At 43.3% G+C, this 18822-nt stretch overlaps 1 protein-coding gene across 3 annotated transcripts in view; it reads left to right on the top strand.

Moving 5' to 3' along the window:
* Positions 1-18822, top strand: part of gnao1a (guanine nucleotide binding protein (G protein), alpha activating activity polypeptide O, a) — a 137915-nt gene that overhangs the window by 25951 nt on the left and 93142 nt on the right. For all 3 annotated transcript variants that reach the window (XM_036954480.1, XM_036954495.1, XM_036954484.1), the window contains exon 3: positions 15203-15344. In XM_036954480.1, the coding sequence (XP_036810375.1) occupies positions 15203-15344 (142 nt within the window). The remainder of the gene's footprint in view (positions 1-15202; positions 15345-18822) is intronic.

Raw genomic sequence — 18822 nt, 5'->3', positions numbered from 1 at the left:
ACGGCCTCCATAGGCTACCCTTACCGCTGGGCTACTATAACAACGGCCTCCGTAGGCTACCCTTACCGCTGGGCTACTATAACAACGGCCTCCATAGGCTACCCTTACCGCTGGGCTACTATAACAACGGCCTCCATAGGCTACCCTTACCGCTGGGCTACTATAACAACGGCCTCCATAGGCTACCCTTACCGCTGGGCTACTATAACAACGGCCTCCATAGGCTACCCTTACCGCTGGGCTACTATAACAACGGCCTCCATAGGCTACCCTTACCGCTGGGCTACTATAACAACGGCCTCCATAGGCTACCCTTACCGCTGGGCTACTATAACAACGGCCTCCATAGGCTACCCTTACCGCTGGGCTACTATAACAACGGCCTCCGTAGGCTACCCTTACCGCTGGGCTACTATAACAACGGCCTCCATAGGCTACCCTTACCGCTGGGCTACTATAACAACGGCCTCCATAGGCTACCCTTACCGCTGGGCTACTATAACAACGGCCTCCATAGGCTACCCTTACCGCTGGGCTACTATAACAAAGGTTCATGTCTTTTTCATCCTGCCGATTTTATGATATCGTGCTTCCGACCCCAACCTATTTAGAAATATTGTTGTTTGAGAAAAAAAATGGATTGTTTGTTTTTTGTTTTAATTTGATTAAAACCCAAAGTTAATAGAATGATTCACCATCCTGACTTTATGGTGAGAATGTCCATTGCTCGCATGCAATGCAATTTAGGAGCCTTCTGCTATTTCTGGAGATGTGTGAGTGCGATCTGTAAGGTGGTTCCATTATGTTTATTAAACATTTGGGAGCTGTATAACGGTGAGTCGACATTCCCCCTTTCTCTTCATATTGGATCTTTGTCCAGGTTCTGTGAAAACGTCTTAATATTAAATGCCCATTGGGAGTAATTGCGGTGCCTGTTTATTTAAAACAAGTTGAGTATTCATTTGAATTTCATTACAATTATTCACAATCTTTTTAGGGCCTTATCAATAGTAAATTGACAAAGTTTGGCGTGCCCATGGCTGAGACATATGCATAATGCAATTTACAGCAGATCTTGCCCCGATATCAGTGCAAATGCCATGTTACATTTCCATACTGAAGCCATGCAATTACTTAACAATGTGGACTGCAAACATTCAACATATTTAACAAGGATGGGATAGGCCTACATTTAGTTATTTTGTTTCTGTAGGCTATTTAACATTCGAATTGGTGACGGACAACGCAATGCGTAAATAAACGTAAATACACAACTTGAAGCAAACAAATATCTATCTATGGAGCACATTCTGATAAGCCAGTGAGGAGTCAAGCCTCGACACACCTAAAACTAATTTATTTACGACTGGCTACCTCCAGCTCTTGTGCTCATAATTCCCGCAGTGAAAATAGCAAACATATTTCTGACACACCCCTGGACCTATGTCGCTACCGCTAGCACTAAGATGTACCATTACGTTAGGTTTGTTAAATAGAGCCCACAGTCAGTTCAAGGGGGAGACGTGAAGGAGAGACGATTAAGTGAAATCAGCTTTGAAATCAGCATATTTTGCATTATGGTTTGCATATTATCACAAACAAAGTACTAGGGTAGTGAATTGATGTTATCTTTAGCTGTAAACGTGCAAGGAAAGTACTGTAAGCCTACAAAGCTGGAAGCTGATGGTATCATCTCACATTGTAGCTAGTGTGTTCTAGGCTAGCCTGTATGGACATTGTTTTGTGAACATGAATTAAGTTGAAACATTTCTACATGCCGTGTTCCATTATTTAAGTGTATTAACTTCTGTGCAGCATGAGAGGGGAGCAAACATGATTTAGCCCAGACTCCTGGGACAGGCTAGAGCTAGTAACAAAAAGTACGGAACCGTTTTTCATGTTTTAGTACTGAAAAGTACAGATGTTTCGGTATACCACTAGTTTATGCATGGCTGAGATTTTTTATTTTTTTTACTAGGCAAGTCAGTTAAGAACAAATTGTTATTTTCAATGACGGCCTAGGAACAGTGGCTGTTCAGGGGCAGAACGACAGATTTGTACCTTGTCAGCTCAGGGATTCAAACTTGCAACCTTTCGGTTACTAGTCCAACACTCTAACCACTAGGCTACCCTGCCACCCTGTATCCTCCAAACTGGTTAAATATAGCTGTGATCAGAACAGGCTAGAGCCCAAAACCCTGCAGTGCTCAAAGGTGATATTCTGCTGCCTCAGCAATACACCTCTTATATTCATCCCCTGCTCCTTCTCCTCCTTGGGTTCCAGGGGAGATGACAATGGCAGATATAATTACAGGGTGACAAACGACCAGGAGGGGGAGGGGAGGAAGAGGGGTGGAAGCAGAGGACTGTGTGAATGAGGGGACAATGGCTGCTGTTTAGGGAGGGATCAGGCTGGGATTTAATGACAGCTGTAGTCATGCAGATCTATCGCTGTAATTATTCAGCGTTTGTGACTGATCAAGGCTGTGTGTGAAGCAAACCCAAAATTACTGTCACCCTCTCCCAGCAACCAGCTGGCAAGTCCCAATTGATAGAGGACACTTCATAATCTCTGGCAGAATTTAGCTCTGAGCGGGGTCTGGGAGGGTGAGAGGAGGGATCAGCAGATAAGAGTCAGGAAGATGCAGTGTTTTAGCAAGAGAGAGGTGGAAAGAGAGGGGGAGGGTAAAATACAGTGGGTCCTTAGATACACCCTATAATTACTGTTGTGTGATTGTGTTTTTGTATGAATATAGACATTGCGGTTTGATATCATAAAGCTAATGTGAGATGGAAGTTGAATGCAGTGAGGGAGTGGTGAGGGAGTGATGTTGTGTGCCTGTTCCAATCTAGGACTAGCTGAGGTGTGGTGCTGCCGTAACCCTGGCGGTGTCTGTGCATCCCAAATTACATCCTATTCCCAATATAGTGCACTATTTTTTTGATCAGAGTCCAATGGGGTCTATGGGCACTAAAAAGGAAAGGGGGTGCCATTTAGGTAGCAGTCTGTGTGTGTCTGTGAGTCAACCTCGGGGTGTGGGGGACAGATTGGTGCTAAAGGCTGGAGCATCTGATGCTTGGGAGGCAGCGCTCCTCTGATTGCAGAGGTTATAAATAGTGCCCCCAACGCTGGTAGGGAATCAAAGTAGCTGTGTCCCGGGGCCGATGACAGCAACAGCACTGGAGCGTGCCGGGAGCACAAAGGATCATTTGTGTGGCATGACGATTTGCAAACTCAAAATTACTGGCTTAAAAATCCCATTCATCCCCTCGTACTTCTCTCAACAAAACAAGTACGTTGCATTTAGTCAGTCAGTACAGTACATGGCTAGAATGCAAAATTACCACTCCATCACTTCTTAGAAGCCCCTCTGTGTGAGAGGCAGTGGTGGTAGAGGTTCCAGTTCACAGATCTCCACGTGTCAGACACCAAGGAGGGCCTAATGTGCTCTCTGTTCTGCCCTCCCCAGCGGCTACCTGTCGCCCTCCCCTCCCTCCTCTCCTCTCCTCCCAGCTGACAGACGGCCTGGAGAGACCCAAATGAGAAAAGTCCTCAAGCGTGAAAAGCACAGACCCTTCGAACATTAAAATGATCCTCCAATTGTGCTGCTCCGTTACTCTGTACCTATTTTCTTTATTTCTCCCCCCCCCCCCTCTCTCTCTCTCCCCCCTCTCTCTATCTGTTACTTAATGAGGGTCCCTTTATAAACTTGGTGGGAAGGGAAGGCAGTAATAATGATCTGAGCTCTCCTGTGGTGTTCCACCCACACACACTGCCTGATGAGGCTTTGCAGAGAGGAATGGAAACCAAGGGAAGATGACTTGGAAAATGCAACACACTAATGAAAGCCATAACGATTAAAAAAAAACTGTACTTTTCATGTCCTTACACTCAAGGGTAAAGCAGAAGCCTTTTGACCCTTCTCACTGGGAAGGCTGGTTTTACCATATGCTGTAGCAGACAGCAGGTTACACTGCCCAGTGTGGTATGGTAAATCCTGCAGTCTCTTATCAGAGCTCTCTCCCTCCACTGCTCTGCAATGGGACACAGGGGGAAAGACAAGACTTTAATCACCCTTGTAGAGTGACTTGTAATCACTATTGTATCAGCTCCTGACTTGCACTCTGCAGACTGTACTGTGTGTTGTAGCTAGCTGACCAGTGGTGTGGGCCTGGACCTGCTCTTTCTGACAGGTGGCCTGGTATAAGGACTTGCTGTACTTTCAGTGTCTCCTATTAGAAACAGAACAATGAATCATTCGACCCCTGGGACATCAGAAACCCCAGGGACATCAGAAACCCCAGGGACATCAGAAACCCCAGGGACATCAGAAACCCCAGGGACATCAGAAACCCCAGGGACATCAGAAACCCCAGGGACATGCCCTTAGCTTTATTGTGATTTAGAAATTGCCTATAGACGTGTTGTTTTTAATCCCTGGATTATTAATCAGTCACCTGAGACGGTGCGCTCACTGGAGTTTCAGCACAGAGGAAAACAGAGGCACAGCTGGCAGCGGTGCTGGGTGATATTGGCTCGACATATTTACAAAACTTTTGCGAGGTTGCAGGTGTAGAGTGTTGTTTTAATGGCGATTTAGAGATCTGTGGTTGTGTCGGGTCAGAGTAGAGCTGTGGTCACTATGGGTCATCCCAATGGGGCAGTGGTCAGTGTGGAGAGATGTGGAGACGGATGTTCTGCTTTCTGTTGGGTCTGTGGTTAAGACATTGAGCAGCAGTGTTTGTTTAGTAAATGTAATGTCTAGTGTGGTGTTGGTCCCGTGGAACATGTACAGAGGAGAGGTCGACAGATTATGATTTTTTTAACGCCGATATTGGAGGACCAAAAAAGCCAATGCCGATTAAATTACATTTTTATATAACGACAATACTGAATGAACACTTATTTTAACTTAATATTTTACATCAATAAAAATCTATTTAGCCTCAAATAAATAATGAAACATGTTCAATTTGGTTTAAATAATGCAAAAACAAAGTGTTGGAAGTAATTGTGCAATATGTGCCATGTAAAAAAGCTAACGTTTGAGTTCCTTGCTCAGAACATACAGTGCCTTGCGAAAGTATTCGGCCCCCTTGAACTTTGCGACCTTTTGCCACATTTCAGGCTTCAAACATAAAGATATAAAACTGTATTTTTTTGTGAAGAATCAACAACAAGTGGGACGACATTTATTGGATATTTCAAACTTTTTTTAACAAATCAAAAACTGAAAAATTGGGCGTGCAAAATTATTCAGCCCCTTTGCTTTCAGTGCAGCAAACTCTCTCCAGAAGTTCAGTGAGGATCTCTGAATGATCCAATGTTGACCTAAATGACTAATGATGATAAATACAATCCACCTGTGTGTAATCAAGTCTCCGTATAAATGCACCTGCACTGTGATAGTCTCAGAGGTCCGTTAAAAGCGCAGAGAGCATCATGAAGAACAAGGAACACACCAGGCAGGTCCGAGATACTGTTGTGAAGAAGTTTAAAGCCGGATTTGGATACAAAAAGATTTCCTAAGCACTGTGCAAGCGATAATATTGAAATGGAAGGAGTATCAGACCACTGCAAATCTACCAAGACCTGGCCGTCCCTCTAAACTTTCAGCTCATACAAGGAGAAGACTGATCAGAGATGCAGCCAAGAGGCCCATGATCACTCTGGATGAATCTACAGCTGAGGTGGGAGACTCTGTCCATAGGACAACAATCAGTCGTATATTGCACAAATCTGGCCTTTATGGAAGAGTGGCAAGAAGAAAGCCATTTCTTAAAGGTATCCATAAAAAGTGTAGTTTAAAGTTTGCCACAAGCCACCTGGGAGACACACCAAACATGTGGAAGAAGGTGCTCTGGTCAGATGAAACCAAAATTGAACTTTTTGGCAACAATGCAAAACGTTATGTTTGGCGTAAAAGCAACACAGCTCATCACCCTGAACACACCATCCCCACTGTCAAACATGGTGGTGGCAGCATCATGGTTTGGGCCTGCTTTTCTTCAGCAGGGACAGGGAAAATGGTTAAAATTGATGGGAAGATGGATGGAGCCAAATACAGGACCATTCTGGAAGAAAACCTGATGGAGTCTGCAAAAGACCTGAGACTGGGACGGAGATTTGTCTTCCAACAAGACAATGATCCAAAACATAAAGCAAAATCTACAATGGAATGGTTCAAAAATAAACATATCCAGGTGTTAGAATGGCCAAGTCAAAGTCCAGACCTGAATCCAATCGAGAATCTGTGGAAAGAACTGAAAACTGCTGTTCACAAATGCTCTCCATCCAACCTCACTGAGCTTGAGCTGTTTTGCAAGGAGGAATGGGAAAAAATGTCAGTCTCTCGATGTGCAAAACTGATAGACATACCCCAAGCGACTTACAGCTGTAATCGCAGCAAAAGGTGGCACTACAAAGTATTAACTTAAGGGGGCTGAATAATTTTGCACGCCCAATTTTTCAGTTTTTGATTTGTTAAAAAAGTTTGAAATATCCAATAAATGTCGTTCTACTTCATGATTGTGTCCCACTTGTTGTTGATTCTTCACAAAAAAATACAGTTTTATATCTTTATGTTTGAAGCCTGAAATGTGGCAAAAGGTCGCAAAGTTCAAGGGGGCCGAATACTTTCGCAAGGCACTGTATGAAAGTTGGTGGCTCCTTTTAACATGAGTCTTCAATATTCCAAGGTAAGAGGTTTTAGGTTGTAGTTAATGTAGTATTTATAGGACTATTTCTCTCTATACCATTTCTATTTCGTATACCTTTTGACTATTGGATGTTCTTAAAGGCACTATAGTATTGCCAGTGTAACTGTATAGCTTCCGTCCCTCTCCTTGCCCCTACCTGGGCTCGAACCAGGAACACATCAACAACAGCCACACTCGAAGCAGCGTTACCCATCGCTCCACAAAAGCCCCGGCCCTTGCAGAGGAAGGGGAATAACTACTCCAAGTCTCAGAGCGAGTGACGTTTGAAACGCTATTAGCGCACACCCAGCTAACTAGCTAGCCATTTCACATCGGTTACACCAGCCATTAGGCTGATAGGTTTGAAGTCATAAACAGCGCTGTGCTTGCGAAGAGCTGCTGGCAAAATGCACGAAAGTGCTGTTTGAATGAATGCTTACGAGCCTGCTGCTGCTTACCATCGCTCAGTCAGACTGCTCTATCAAATCATATACTTAATTATAACATAACACACAGAAATACATTAATATGGTCATCTATCATTTCGAAAACAAAACGTTTATTATTTCAGTGAAATACGGAACCGTTCTGTATTTTATCTAACGAGTGGCATCCCTTAGTCAAAATATTTTTGTTACACTGCACAACCTTCAATGTTATGTCATAATTACGTAAAATTCTGGCAAATTAGTTTGCAATGATCCAGGCTGCCCAAACTGTTGCATATACCCTGACTCTGCGTGCAATGGACACAAGAGAAATGACAGAATTTCACCTGGTTAATATTGCCTGCTAACCTGGATTTATTTTTAGCTAAATATGCAGGTTTAAAAATATATACTTCTGTGTATTGATTTTAAGAAAGGCATTGGTGTTTATGGTTAGGTGCAGTTGTCCAACGATTGTGCTTTTTCCGCTTTTGTAAATCATTCCCCTGCGTTGCATCGATTATATGCAACGCAGGACACGCTAGATAAACTAGTAATATCATCAACCATAACTAGTGATTATGATTGATTGATTGTTATTTATAAGATAAGTTTAATGCTAGCTAGTAACTTACTTTGGCTTCTACTGCATTCGCGTAACAAGCAGGCTCCTCGTGGAGTGCAATGAGAGGCAGGTGGTTAGAGCGTTGGACAAGTTAACTGTAAGGTTGCAAGATTGGATCCCCCGAGCTGACAAGGTGAAAATCTGCCGTTCTGCCCCTGAACAAGGCAGTTAACCCACCGTTCCTAGGTCGTCATTGAAAATAAGAATGTTCTTAATTATCTGACTTGCTTAGTTAAATAAAGGTATAAAAAATATATATAAATAAAAAAATCTGCAAAATCGGAACCCGAAAATACAGATTTCCGATTGTTATGAAAACTTGAAATCGGCCCTAATTAATCGGCCATTCCGATTAATCGGTTGACCTCTAGTACAGAGCAGTGCAGGGCATGTTGGCAGGTCTTTGCCAGGTGGGTCGTTCCACATAAAAAAGCACAAAAGAAAAAGGATTTCAAACACCCTCCATCTCAGATTGTTCCAAAATTGTTTGTTGTTTCTGGATTTGCATTCCTGCATCATTATTTTGTTGAAATATAATTTTATCTCTGAGAATTTAAGAGAATTGATTGCACCCAAATTGGCCATTTTAATTTATAGGATTCATATAATATTCAATAACTATGGTACCCAACATCTGATTTGGACCAAACAATGAGTTAGACATGAGGAATCCAAAGAACTGGTCAAAAGACACCCACAGACACCCCAGGTCCCACTCCAATCCCAACACAACAATGAGTATATAGTATCAGTTCAGTATGGAGCTGCGGCTCGAAATATTGTCCTGAGGCCCATTGTTGTGCCATTCATCCACCGCCATCATCTCATGTTTCCGCATGATCATGCACTGCCCCATGTCGCAAGGATCTGTACACAATTCCTGGAAGCTGCAAATGTCCCTGTTCTTCCTTTGCCTGCATGCGAAGGAGATGTGTCGTGCTACATGAGGCAAATGGATACTGACTGGTTGCATTAATTTTTGTTCAGTGTATATACAGTATATCAAATCAAATTTTATTGGTCACATACATATTTAGCATATTCAAAATGCTTGTGTTCCTAGCTCCAACAGTGCAGTAGTATCTAAAAACAATTCACAACAATACACACACATCTAAATGTAAAATAATGGAATTAGGAAACAATTTCCAAGATTTCCTGAGTTCATTTTACAGTTTTACAGTTCATATAAGGAAATCAGTCAATTTAAATAAATAAATTAGGCCCTAATCTATGGATTTCACATAACTGGGAATACAGATATGTGACACATCTCCTTCACATAAAGTTGATCAGGCTGTTGACTGTGGCCTGTGGAATGTTGTTCCTCTCCTCTTCAATGGCTGTGCCAAGTTGATGGATATTGGCGGGAACTGGAACACACTGTTGTACATGTCGATGCAGAGCATCCCAAACATGCTCAATGGGTGACATGACTGGTGAGTATGCAGGCCATTTTCAGAAATGTTTTGGTACCCTTCCCCAGATCTGTGCCTCGACACAATCCTGCCTCAGATGCTTGACAATATGAAGAGTGGTACTCAGTGACGTGTTGGATTTGCCCCAAACATAACGCATTAATTTACTGCCTTATTGCAAACAGGATGTATGTTTTGGAATATTTCCATTCTGTACATGATTCCTTTTTTTCACTCTGTCATTTAGGTTAGTATTGTGGAGTAACTACAATGTTGTTGATCCATCCGCAGTGTTCTCCGGTCACAGCTATCAACTCTAACTGTTTTAAAGTCACCATTGGCCTCGTGGTGAACTCCTTGAGCTTTTTCCTTCCTCTCTGGAAACTGAGTTAGTAAGGACACCTGTATCTTAGTAGTGACTGGGTATATTGATACACCATCCTGAGTGTAATGAATTACTTCACCATTCTCAAAAGGATATTCAACTTCTGATTTTTTATTTACCAATAAGTTCCCTTCTTTGTGAGGCATTGGAAAACCTCCCTGGTTTTTGTGCTTGACTGAGGGACCTTATAGATAATTGTATCTGTGGGGTATAGAGATGAGGTAGTCATTCAAAAATGTGACATGTTAAGCAAATGTTTACTCCTGAACTTATTTAGACTTGCCATAACAAAGGGGTTTAAAACATATTGACTCAAGACATTTCAGCTTTTCATTTTATAATTCATTTGTAAAAATAAATAAATAATAAAATAAAAAAGGCGAACATAATTCCACTTGGACATTATGGGGTATGTGACACAAAATCCAAATTTAATCAATTTTAAATTCAGGCTGTAAAACAACAAAATGTGGAAAAAGTAAAGTGGTGTGACTACGTTCTGAAGGAACTCTATATAATGGTGTGTACAGCAGTAGTTCTATAGGATGTGCCATGACTAGAATACAGTATATACATATGAAGTTGGTAAAGGAGTATGTAAAAATGATCAATGTGACCATTGTTCAACGACTTTATGTACATAGGCCAAAGAAGTCTCTTAAGGTGCTGGGTAGAGTACCGGGTGGTAGCCGGCTAGTAACAGTGACTAAGTTTCAGGGAAGGGTACTGGGCGGAGGCCAGCTAGCGGTGACTGTTTAACAGTCTGATGGCCTGGAGATAGAAGCTGTTTATCAGTCTCTCGGTCTCAGCTTTCTACTGTCTCCTTCTTTTAGATGGTAGCGGGGTAAACAGACCGTGGCTCAGGTGGATGAGGCCCTTCCCTACCATGTAAGCAGTCTATGGACAAGATAGAATTCAATGCTTTGGTTTTAAAAAGTTAGCATTTGAAACAGTGGCCAGCTAAACAAAACTAAGCATGGGTTTCTTTTATCCCTTGTCCATACACTGCCTACAGGGAAACATATACGTCATTTTATCATTTGGGTGAACTATGCCTTTAAAAGAAATCACCTACTAGCAGGGACGGCACCAGCTAGTGGTCAGAACCTGGTAAAATGAGGATGTAGGATAGGACATAAACCTAACAACTTCAATCAAATCAAATGTATTTATATTGCCCTTCTTACATCAGCTGATATCTCAAAGTGCTGTACAGAAACCCAGCCTAAAACCCCAAACAGCAAGCAATGCAGGTGTAGAAGCACGGTGGCTAGGAAAAACTCCCTAGAAAGGCCAAAACCTAGGAAGAAACCTAGAGAGGAACCAGGCTATGTGGGGTGGCCAGTCCTCTTCTGGCTGTGCCGGGTGGAGATTATAACAGAACGTGACCAAGATATTCACATTTTCATAAATGACCAGCATGGTCAAATAATAATAATAATCACAGTAGTTGTCGAGGGTGCAACAGGTCAGCACCTCAGGAGTAAATGTCAGTTGGCTTTTCATAGCTGATCATTGAGAGTATCTCTACCGCTCCTGCTGTCTCAGAGTTGAAAACAGCAGGTCTGGGACAGGCAGCACGTCCGGTGAACAGGCAGAACAGTTGAAACTGGAGCAGCAGCACGGCCAGGTGGACTGGGGACAGCAAGGAGTCATCATGCCAGGTAGTCTTGAGGCATGGTCCTAGAGCTCAGGTCCTCCGAAAGAAAGAGAGAATTAGAGAGAGCATACTTAAATTCACACAAGACACTGGACAAGACAGGAGAAATACTCCAGATATAACAGACTGACCCTAGCCCCCCGACACATGAAATACTGCAGCATAAATACTGGAGGCTGAGACGGGAGGGGTCAGGAGACACTGTGGCCCCATCCGATGACTCCCCCGGACAGGGTATAACCCCACCCACTTTGTCAAAGCACGGCACCCACACCACTAGAGGGATATCTTCAACCACCAACTTACCATCCAGAGACCAGGCCGAATATAACCCACAAAAATCTCCGCCACGGCACAACCCAAGGGGGTTGACAGGAAGACCACATCAGTGACTCAACCCACTCAAGTGATGCACCCCTCCTAGGGACGGCATGGACTCATTTATCTGATCAGGGGTGGGGGGGGGGGCATCACCATCATGACAATACTCCAAGCCTCAGCACCATACTACTTGCCAGACATAGAGAACTGATACTGTATAATATTTTTTGTTAGGGTGAGATTGGTGTAGGGGATCCATGGGTGTCTTTTGACCATTCCTTTGGATTCCTCGGGTCTAACTCATGGGTCCTGGCTGGCACATGCCTATCTCTGCCAAGGCACACCTGGTCTGCCAGTCACAATGCCAGCTGTTAAAACAAGTCTGTTAAAGAGGAAGGAAAACAGTGTCTGAAAGAGCTTTCATTTCCCTAGAGAGGAGCTAAGCTCTGACAATCGATACCAGAGTCATTGACCACAGGATTATGGGACTCCTCAAAGTAAGGTGACTCACACAACTACACACAGTTTACAGTAGGCTATATAATGCAAAGCTCCCCTCCCTTCTGTATATTCCTCAACCCTTCCACATATGCTCTGTGCTGGGGAGAGTAGGAACCTTCCCCCCTCTCCTCTGGAACCCTCCGCCCACCAGCCCAGGTATCAGTAGTGCAGAACCAGTGTGTCCCCCGTGCTGTTTATTACACCCACAGATAAAGCATTCGTCATAGGAAGATTATTGTTGAAAGAGGGAGGGAGAGAGAGAGAGAAGACAGGGAGAGCAAAGGGGAGATAAAGAGGCAATATTCCCTTGTCGTTGACACGCACATGTCTGTGTCACAGCAGCATTACTGCTGAGCTGTAGGTAAGTCACTGTCACACACACACATACACACACACACACACACACACACACACACACACACACACACACACACATGTAAATGAGCTATTTCATCATAAATCTTGTTCTGGAGGCAGCTCCGCAGTGGTCACTAGCTGTCACAGCCACAAAGTCATAAAATCATCAAACCTTACCTTAACCACACTGCTAACCCTAATGCCTAAACCTAACCTTAAATAAAAGACCAAAAAGTGAATTTTTGTTTTCATGAATGTTTACAATATAGCCAAATTAGACTTTGCAGCTGTTTAAGGGGAAAACTCTCAGTTCTGCCTCCAGGACAAGACTCATGACAATAAACGTCAGCCTGCCACACACACACAGCTTTGTTTTTGTGAAATTTCAGGACTTTTTGGAGTATAAAAATATTGATCATTAAAAATTATATTTTCCCTAACCCTAACAACACCCCTACCCCCAAATATAACCTTAACCCCCAAAAACCTAACCCTAACCTTAAACCTAACCCTAACCTTAACCCCAAAACCTAACCCTAACCTTAACCCCAGAACCTAACCCTAACTATTAAGCTTAAAATAGCATTTGAACAAATTCAGGACCTCTAAAAAGTTATTTTCCTACCTTTTCAGGACATTCGGGTGAAATGTTAGGACATTGGGCTCCTGATAATCAGTGGTGGAAAAAGTACCCAACTATCATACTTGGGTAAAGGTAAAGATACCTTAATAGAAAATGACTGAATTAAAAGTCACCCAGTAAAATTCTACTTGAGTAAAAGTATAAAAGTATTTGGTTTAAAATATACTTAAGTATCAAAAGTCAAAGTATGAATAATTTCTAATTCCTTATAATAAACCAACCAGACGGCTCCATTTCTTTTCTTTATTTACTGAAAGCCAGGGTCACACTCCAACATTCAGACATAATTTACAAACGAAGCATGTGTGTTTAGAGAGTCCTCCAGATCAGAGGCAGTAGGGATGACCAGAGATGTTCGGTTGATAAGTGTGTGAAATCGACCATTTTCCTGTCTTTCTAAGCATTCAAAATGTATCGAGTACTTTTGAATGTCAAGGAAAATGTATGGAGTAAAAAGTATAATATTTTCTTAAGGAATGTAGTGAAGTAAAAATAGTCAAAGTATAAATAGTATAGTAAAATACAGATACCCCAAAAAACTACTTAGGTAGTACCTTTAAAGTATTTTTACTTATGTACTTTACACCACTGCTGTTAATGTAGGAAAGCACACACACACACACACACACACACACACACACACACACATCAGGGCAAGTTCAGGCTTGTCAGTGTATTGAGAGAGTTGTGATATGAGTCGAGACAGACAGAGTCTTATGAAAGGCATGCTACTGGAGAGGAGGCATATTGCTGTTGGAGGATCACAAACTGTATCTGTGTGTTACAGCCGCAGGCTTCTTGGGCTGGGACACTCTGCCTCTCTCTTGCGCAGTAAGTCAGGGCTTAGGGCACTGACATCTCTGCCTTTCTTTTTATATGCTTGGCCTACTTCAAAGGGCACACACACACTCACTTTCACAAACACAAAGCTCAGCCTGTACTCTTTGTTGGTAGGAGCTCATGCTCCATCTGGTCCATTAAAAGGACTGGGGACTGGATATCATGACCAGTGAGGGTGTGGGGCTGGGCGGTGAGGTGTTAATGGTGCCTGTAGGGGGTAAATAGTCTGAGCCTCTCTCTGCTGTGGTGTTTGTGTCGTGAAGAGGAGATCTCAGACCTGGGGTCAATGTGTCTCCATGTGTATCTGCCTAATGGGGCACACTCTCCACATCTGGTCCTAGACTAGCTCTGGCTCTGAGAAACTCTCAGATCTCCCCCTCTTCCCCTTTCTTCAACAGCCATCTACAGCGGCAACGGAGCAAATGAAAGGAAAATAGAATTAAGATGGAGCCAGGCTGAGGAAGAGAGAGGAGCTCAGGGCTTCCCAAGCCTCTGTGTTTCTGTGTGCGCGTGACTGTGTGTGTGTGATAAAGTATGTGTGCCTCTGCGTGTCTGCCACCAGTATGTGTGCCTCTGCGTGTCTGCCACCAGTATGTGTGCCTCTGCGTGACTGCCACCAGTATGTGTGCCTCTGCGTGTCTGCCACCACCAGTATGTGTGCCTCTGCGTGTCTGCCACCACCAGTATGTGTGCCTCTGCGTGTCTGCCACCACCAGTATGTGTGCCTCTGCGTGTCTGCCACCACCAGTATGTGTGCCTCTGCGTGTCTGCCACCACCAGTATGTGTGCCTCTGCGTGTCTGCCACCACCAGTATGTGTGCCTCTGCGTGTCTGCCACCACCAGTATGTGTGCCTCTGCGCGTCTGCCACCACCAGTATGTGTGCCTCTGCGTGTCTGCCACCACCAGTATGTGTGCCTCTGCGTGTCTGCCACCACCAGTATGTGTGCCTCTGCGTGTCTGCCACCACCAGTATGTGTGCCTCTGCGTGTCTGCCACCACCAGTATGTGTGCCTCTGCGTGTCTGCCACCACCAGTATGTGTGCCTCTGCGTGTCTGCCACCACCAGTATGTGTGCCTCTGCGTGTCTGCCACCACCAGTATGTGTGCCTCTGCGTGTCTGCCACCACCAGTATGTGTGCCTCTGCGTGTCTGCCACCAGTATGTGTGCCTCTGCGTGACTGCCACCAGTATGTGTGCCTCTGCGTGTCTGCCACCAGTATGTGTGCCTCTGCGTGTCTGCCACCAGTATGTGTGCCGTGGACATGACGTCCCTGTTTAGGTAAATGCCCACCTGACCTGTATGAATCACATTCATGTTTGCAGGATTATCCACGAGGATGGCTTCTCTGGAGATGATGTGAAGCAGTACAAGCCTGTGGTCTACAGCAACACAATCCAGTCTCTGGCTGCCATCGTCCGTGCCATGGACACCCTTGGCCTGGAGTACGGAGACAAGGAGAGAAAAGTGAGTGTCTCTACTGCTCTATCTGTACACTGTAGCACTGAGGGAATGGACTACAACTAGACAGAGAGACACGCAGACCCACACACACACACACACACACGCATACCCACTGTCATGCACATTAGTAAGCAGAGTATTGTGTGCTGTTACCACTATATACTGTAGTGAAGGCCTCCCAAACACATTTATATCAACAAATACACAAAGTGTCAAACACTGACGGACACCAATATATTCACCCACAGGATTTTAACAACTGAAACCAGTCAAAACACCCATTCATCCTTATCCATCTGTGAAAATCCATAACCTCAATGTTGTAGCAGATAATTGGCCACAAGGCTCTGACAGGATATGGAACAGAGCACATTGGTCTCTGCTTCTATAAATCTCTTACTGAGAGGAGGAGTGCAGGAGAAAATGTAGATTCACACAACACACTATCTGTCTTTAATATTACTACTATTATTACCCAGCACCAAGGAGGTAAGCAGACATTTCAAATTGTAATACTGTATTCAGACCATGATGAATAAACAGTCAGGAAGAACATGAGATAAAATGATATGTCACTTGTACTGTGCCATGATTCGTTTATAGCAGCATTGTTAAATTACGGTGATGCCAACAATGACGATGATGAATGACGAAGATGGTGGGAATGGTTTTGGATTGGGTATTGGTTCTATTCACAATGTTAAACTGCTGATAGCAGGATTGCAGTGTGAGCTGGAGGGTAATGGGGTCAAGGGTCCATAGCTGTGTCAGTACATGACCTCAGAATGGCCTTATTAAGAGGACAAGACAGGGTGAAGGAAGGTGTACAGTAGGATATCTGAGCTGCACTCCTAATGCCTCCTCTCATGTGTTGTGTTGTATCCATTCCCCTGCCGTGCTCTGTTCCCTCTCTAAAACAGGAGGGACACCACTGACTCTGACCTTTCCAGGAAGTCCTTTATATTTTAATCAAACCAATGCTATCCATACCTTGGGACAAGGCCTCTGAAATACCCAGCTGCTATTGATTGTGATATTATCTCTTTCTGCTGCTAGAACCTGAGCCAGGAGATGACAGGCCACAGGGGTTGTGTCCTTAGAAATACTATTCTCTGTGCTTTTGCCATTCTCAGTTAAGTAATTTCGAGTGTGTGTGAGCGTGAGTGTGTGTGTGCGTCCTGCGTGAGTTTGTGTTCGTGTGTGTGTGTGTGTGTGTGTGTATGACCCAAAAGTAAACTCCCCAAAAGCAATTTGTGAAATCGGTCGGAGTTCACTGTCCCCAGGTGGAGAATCTCTTTCTCTCCCTAATGGAGAGAGAGAACGAGGTACTGCCACAGAAAGAGAGATGATTGGCTGCCTCAGAGAGACGGGCGGGGAGAATTAGAGGAGAGAATGAATGTGAGAGGGAGAATAGGGAATGAAGGGTAGGTGAGTCCCTGAAAGGTGTGTCCTGTTGAGGACCCCTGTTTAGACTTGTATGGTTGTGTTAATGTGTGAGTGTTTCTCCATATAGCCTATATGTGCAGTAGAGGTTGACACAGGAGTGAAAATTAATTCCTGTCCTATCTTTTTCCCCGTACTGTCATGATCCCTATATAACCCCGGAACTTTCCTGTCCTTTCCAGTGGTCCGGTCCCAAAAACTTCTGTCCCCTCCCATGTTCATTTTTACACGGCAGAAATCAGAAATAACTTCCTTCCATAGCTGCTCACCGCGATGGTCATTTGACCTGTTTTGACTGTTTTGAGTAGTTTTTCTATACTTGAATGGACAGGGTTAGTCTTGAAAATCGTGGAAAAGTTGTGGAATTTTAAAATGGTGTCTTCCAGGCCTGGAAAAGTTTTGGAAAATGTTCAAATCTGAAAAGTTTTGAAAAAGTTATGGAAATGTATTTAATTTATTCAGGCACAGTTTTAAAATATTTTAACAATCAAATAAAAATCAGCCAGGCTCGTTCCACACTTTAGCTCGTCTGTGTTTGCACGCATCACCTGCTTGTGTGCGAGAAGTGTGGGCCGTTGGTCAAGGAGAGTGAGGCAGTCGGACAATGCAGCATCAGGTAGGCCTAGCCTATAAAATACAGTATGATAGAGAAGAGACTAACTAGGTAGGTAGACAATTAAAATCATATCTTGTACCCTCTAGTTAACTGTTAAATGTTTTTGTCATGTCATCAATGTCCCAAAAAACGTTCCACCGACACTCGCGAATAATGCCATACAACGATGATTTACTTTTTTGAACGATTCATATGATTCATTAAAACAGATACTTTTGATGAAACTAATGATTCACTTCATCATTGTATTATTTGAATCGGTTCAATCGCATCGAATCATGTGAATCAAATTAATAATTTGCAAATCGTGAATATTCATTTAAGGAAAACAAAATATACTTTTGATTACTTTTGGATTATGATTATACAAAACTTGTTTTGTGGATACTTCCAGTTGATTTGGGGATCCAATGTATGGAGTATTGTAACTCAATGATGCTAGTCAGCCTGCAAAGTAAACACTTCTAAGGTAGCTAAATATGACCATAGGTGAATAAAAAGTTGTGTAGCCTATCATAGCCATTTAATCTTTAATATGTTGAATGAGCAAATTATTTCGAAAAGGCATCAAACATATTTGGTTGTAATGTTGCAATGTTTACATGCATTGTTTTTGTCAGAAATGCCTTCTGGATCATGTGAACTTTCATGTGCCTTAATAACAAACTTGTATGCCATCTGTAAAAGCAAATACAATTGTTAAATTACGAGCCTAGTTGGTTTAGCCACACTTCAGTCTATGACATGAGCTGGTCAGTATGTGTCGGTAACCCTTTCTAACGCTGCTTTTTAAAAGATATATCACGTAGTAGAACTGCAAAGGTGTTGCTCTCTACTTTCTGGAGGACCGGGTTTTGAAATCAGTGGAATGCCCGGTAGAATTGGAGTATGATAGCCAAGGAAATGGAGAAAATTCAGGCATTTGATTGCAAATATGCAAGGGAGGGAGAAGTGTCCATCCATGTATACGGGTGAGAGAGTCTACCTAGCTACATTTTCAGATATCACACATTTCTAATTTTGTAAACGTTGGCAAAAAAGCGTAATTAAATTGTTGCCAGCAGCACATTTGCTGTCATCAACGCTCTGGATAACATAAAAACAGCCTAACCAGCTCTGCTAGGACCAGTAAAATGGTCAGAGTGAACTGTTCTCTCATTTGTGTCTGGAAGTAGCTAGCAAGCATTTAATTTAACATTAACCAGTTAGCTTGCGTGCTTGACTGCTATTGTTTGGTCAGAACGATCGGATCAACCCTACTCCTCGGCCAGAGCGTCCAGTGTGCACTCTGAATGATCATTGAGCGAAACGCTCTGAATTTACATACGAACAATCTGGCAACGCTCTGAGTTTATGAACGCCCAGAGCACACTCTGGCACTCCAGATTAAATTTACAAACACACCTGTAGTATAAACCAGCC

Source organism: Oncorhynchus mykiss, chromosome 2, assembly GCF_013265735.2.
Source record: "Oncorhynchus mykiss isolate Arlee chromosome 2, USDA_OmykA_1.1, whole genome shotgun sequence".
Classification (NCBI taxonomy): domain Eukaryota; kingdom Metazoa; phylum Chordata; class Actinopteri; order Salmoniformes; family Salmonidae; genus Oncorhynchus; species Oncorhynchus mykiss.
This window is presented reverse-complemented; position numbering and strand designations above follow the sequence as displayed.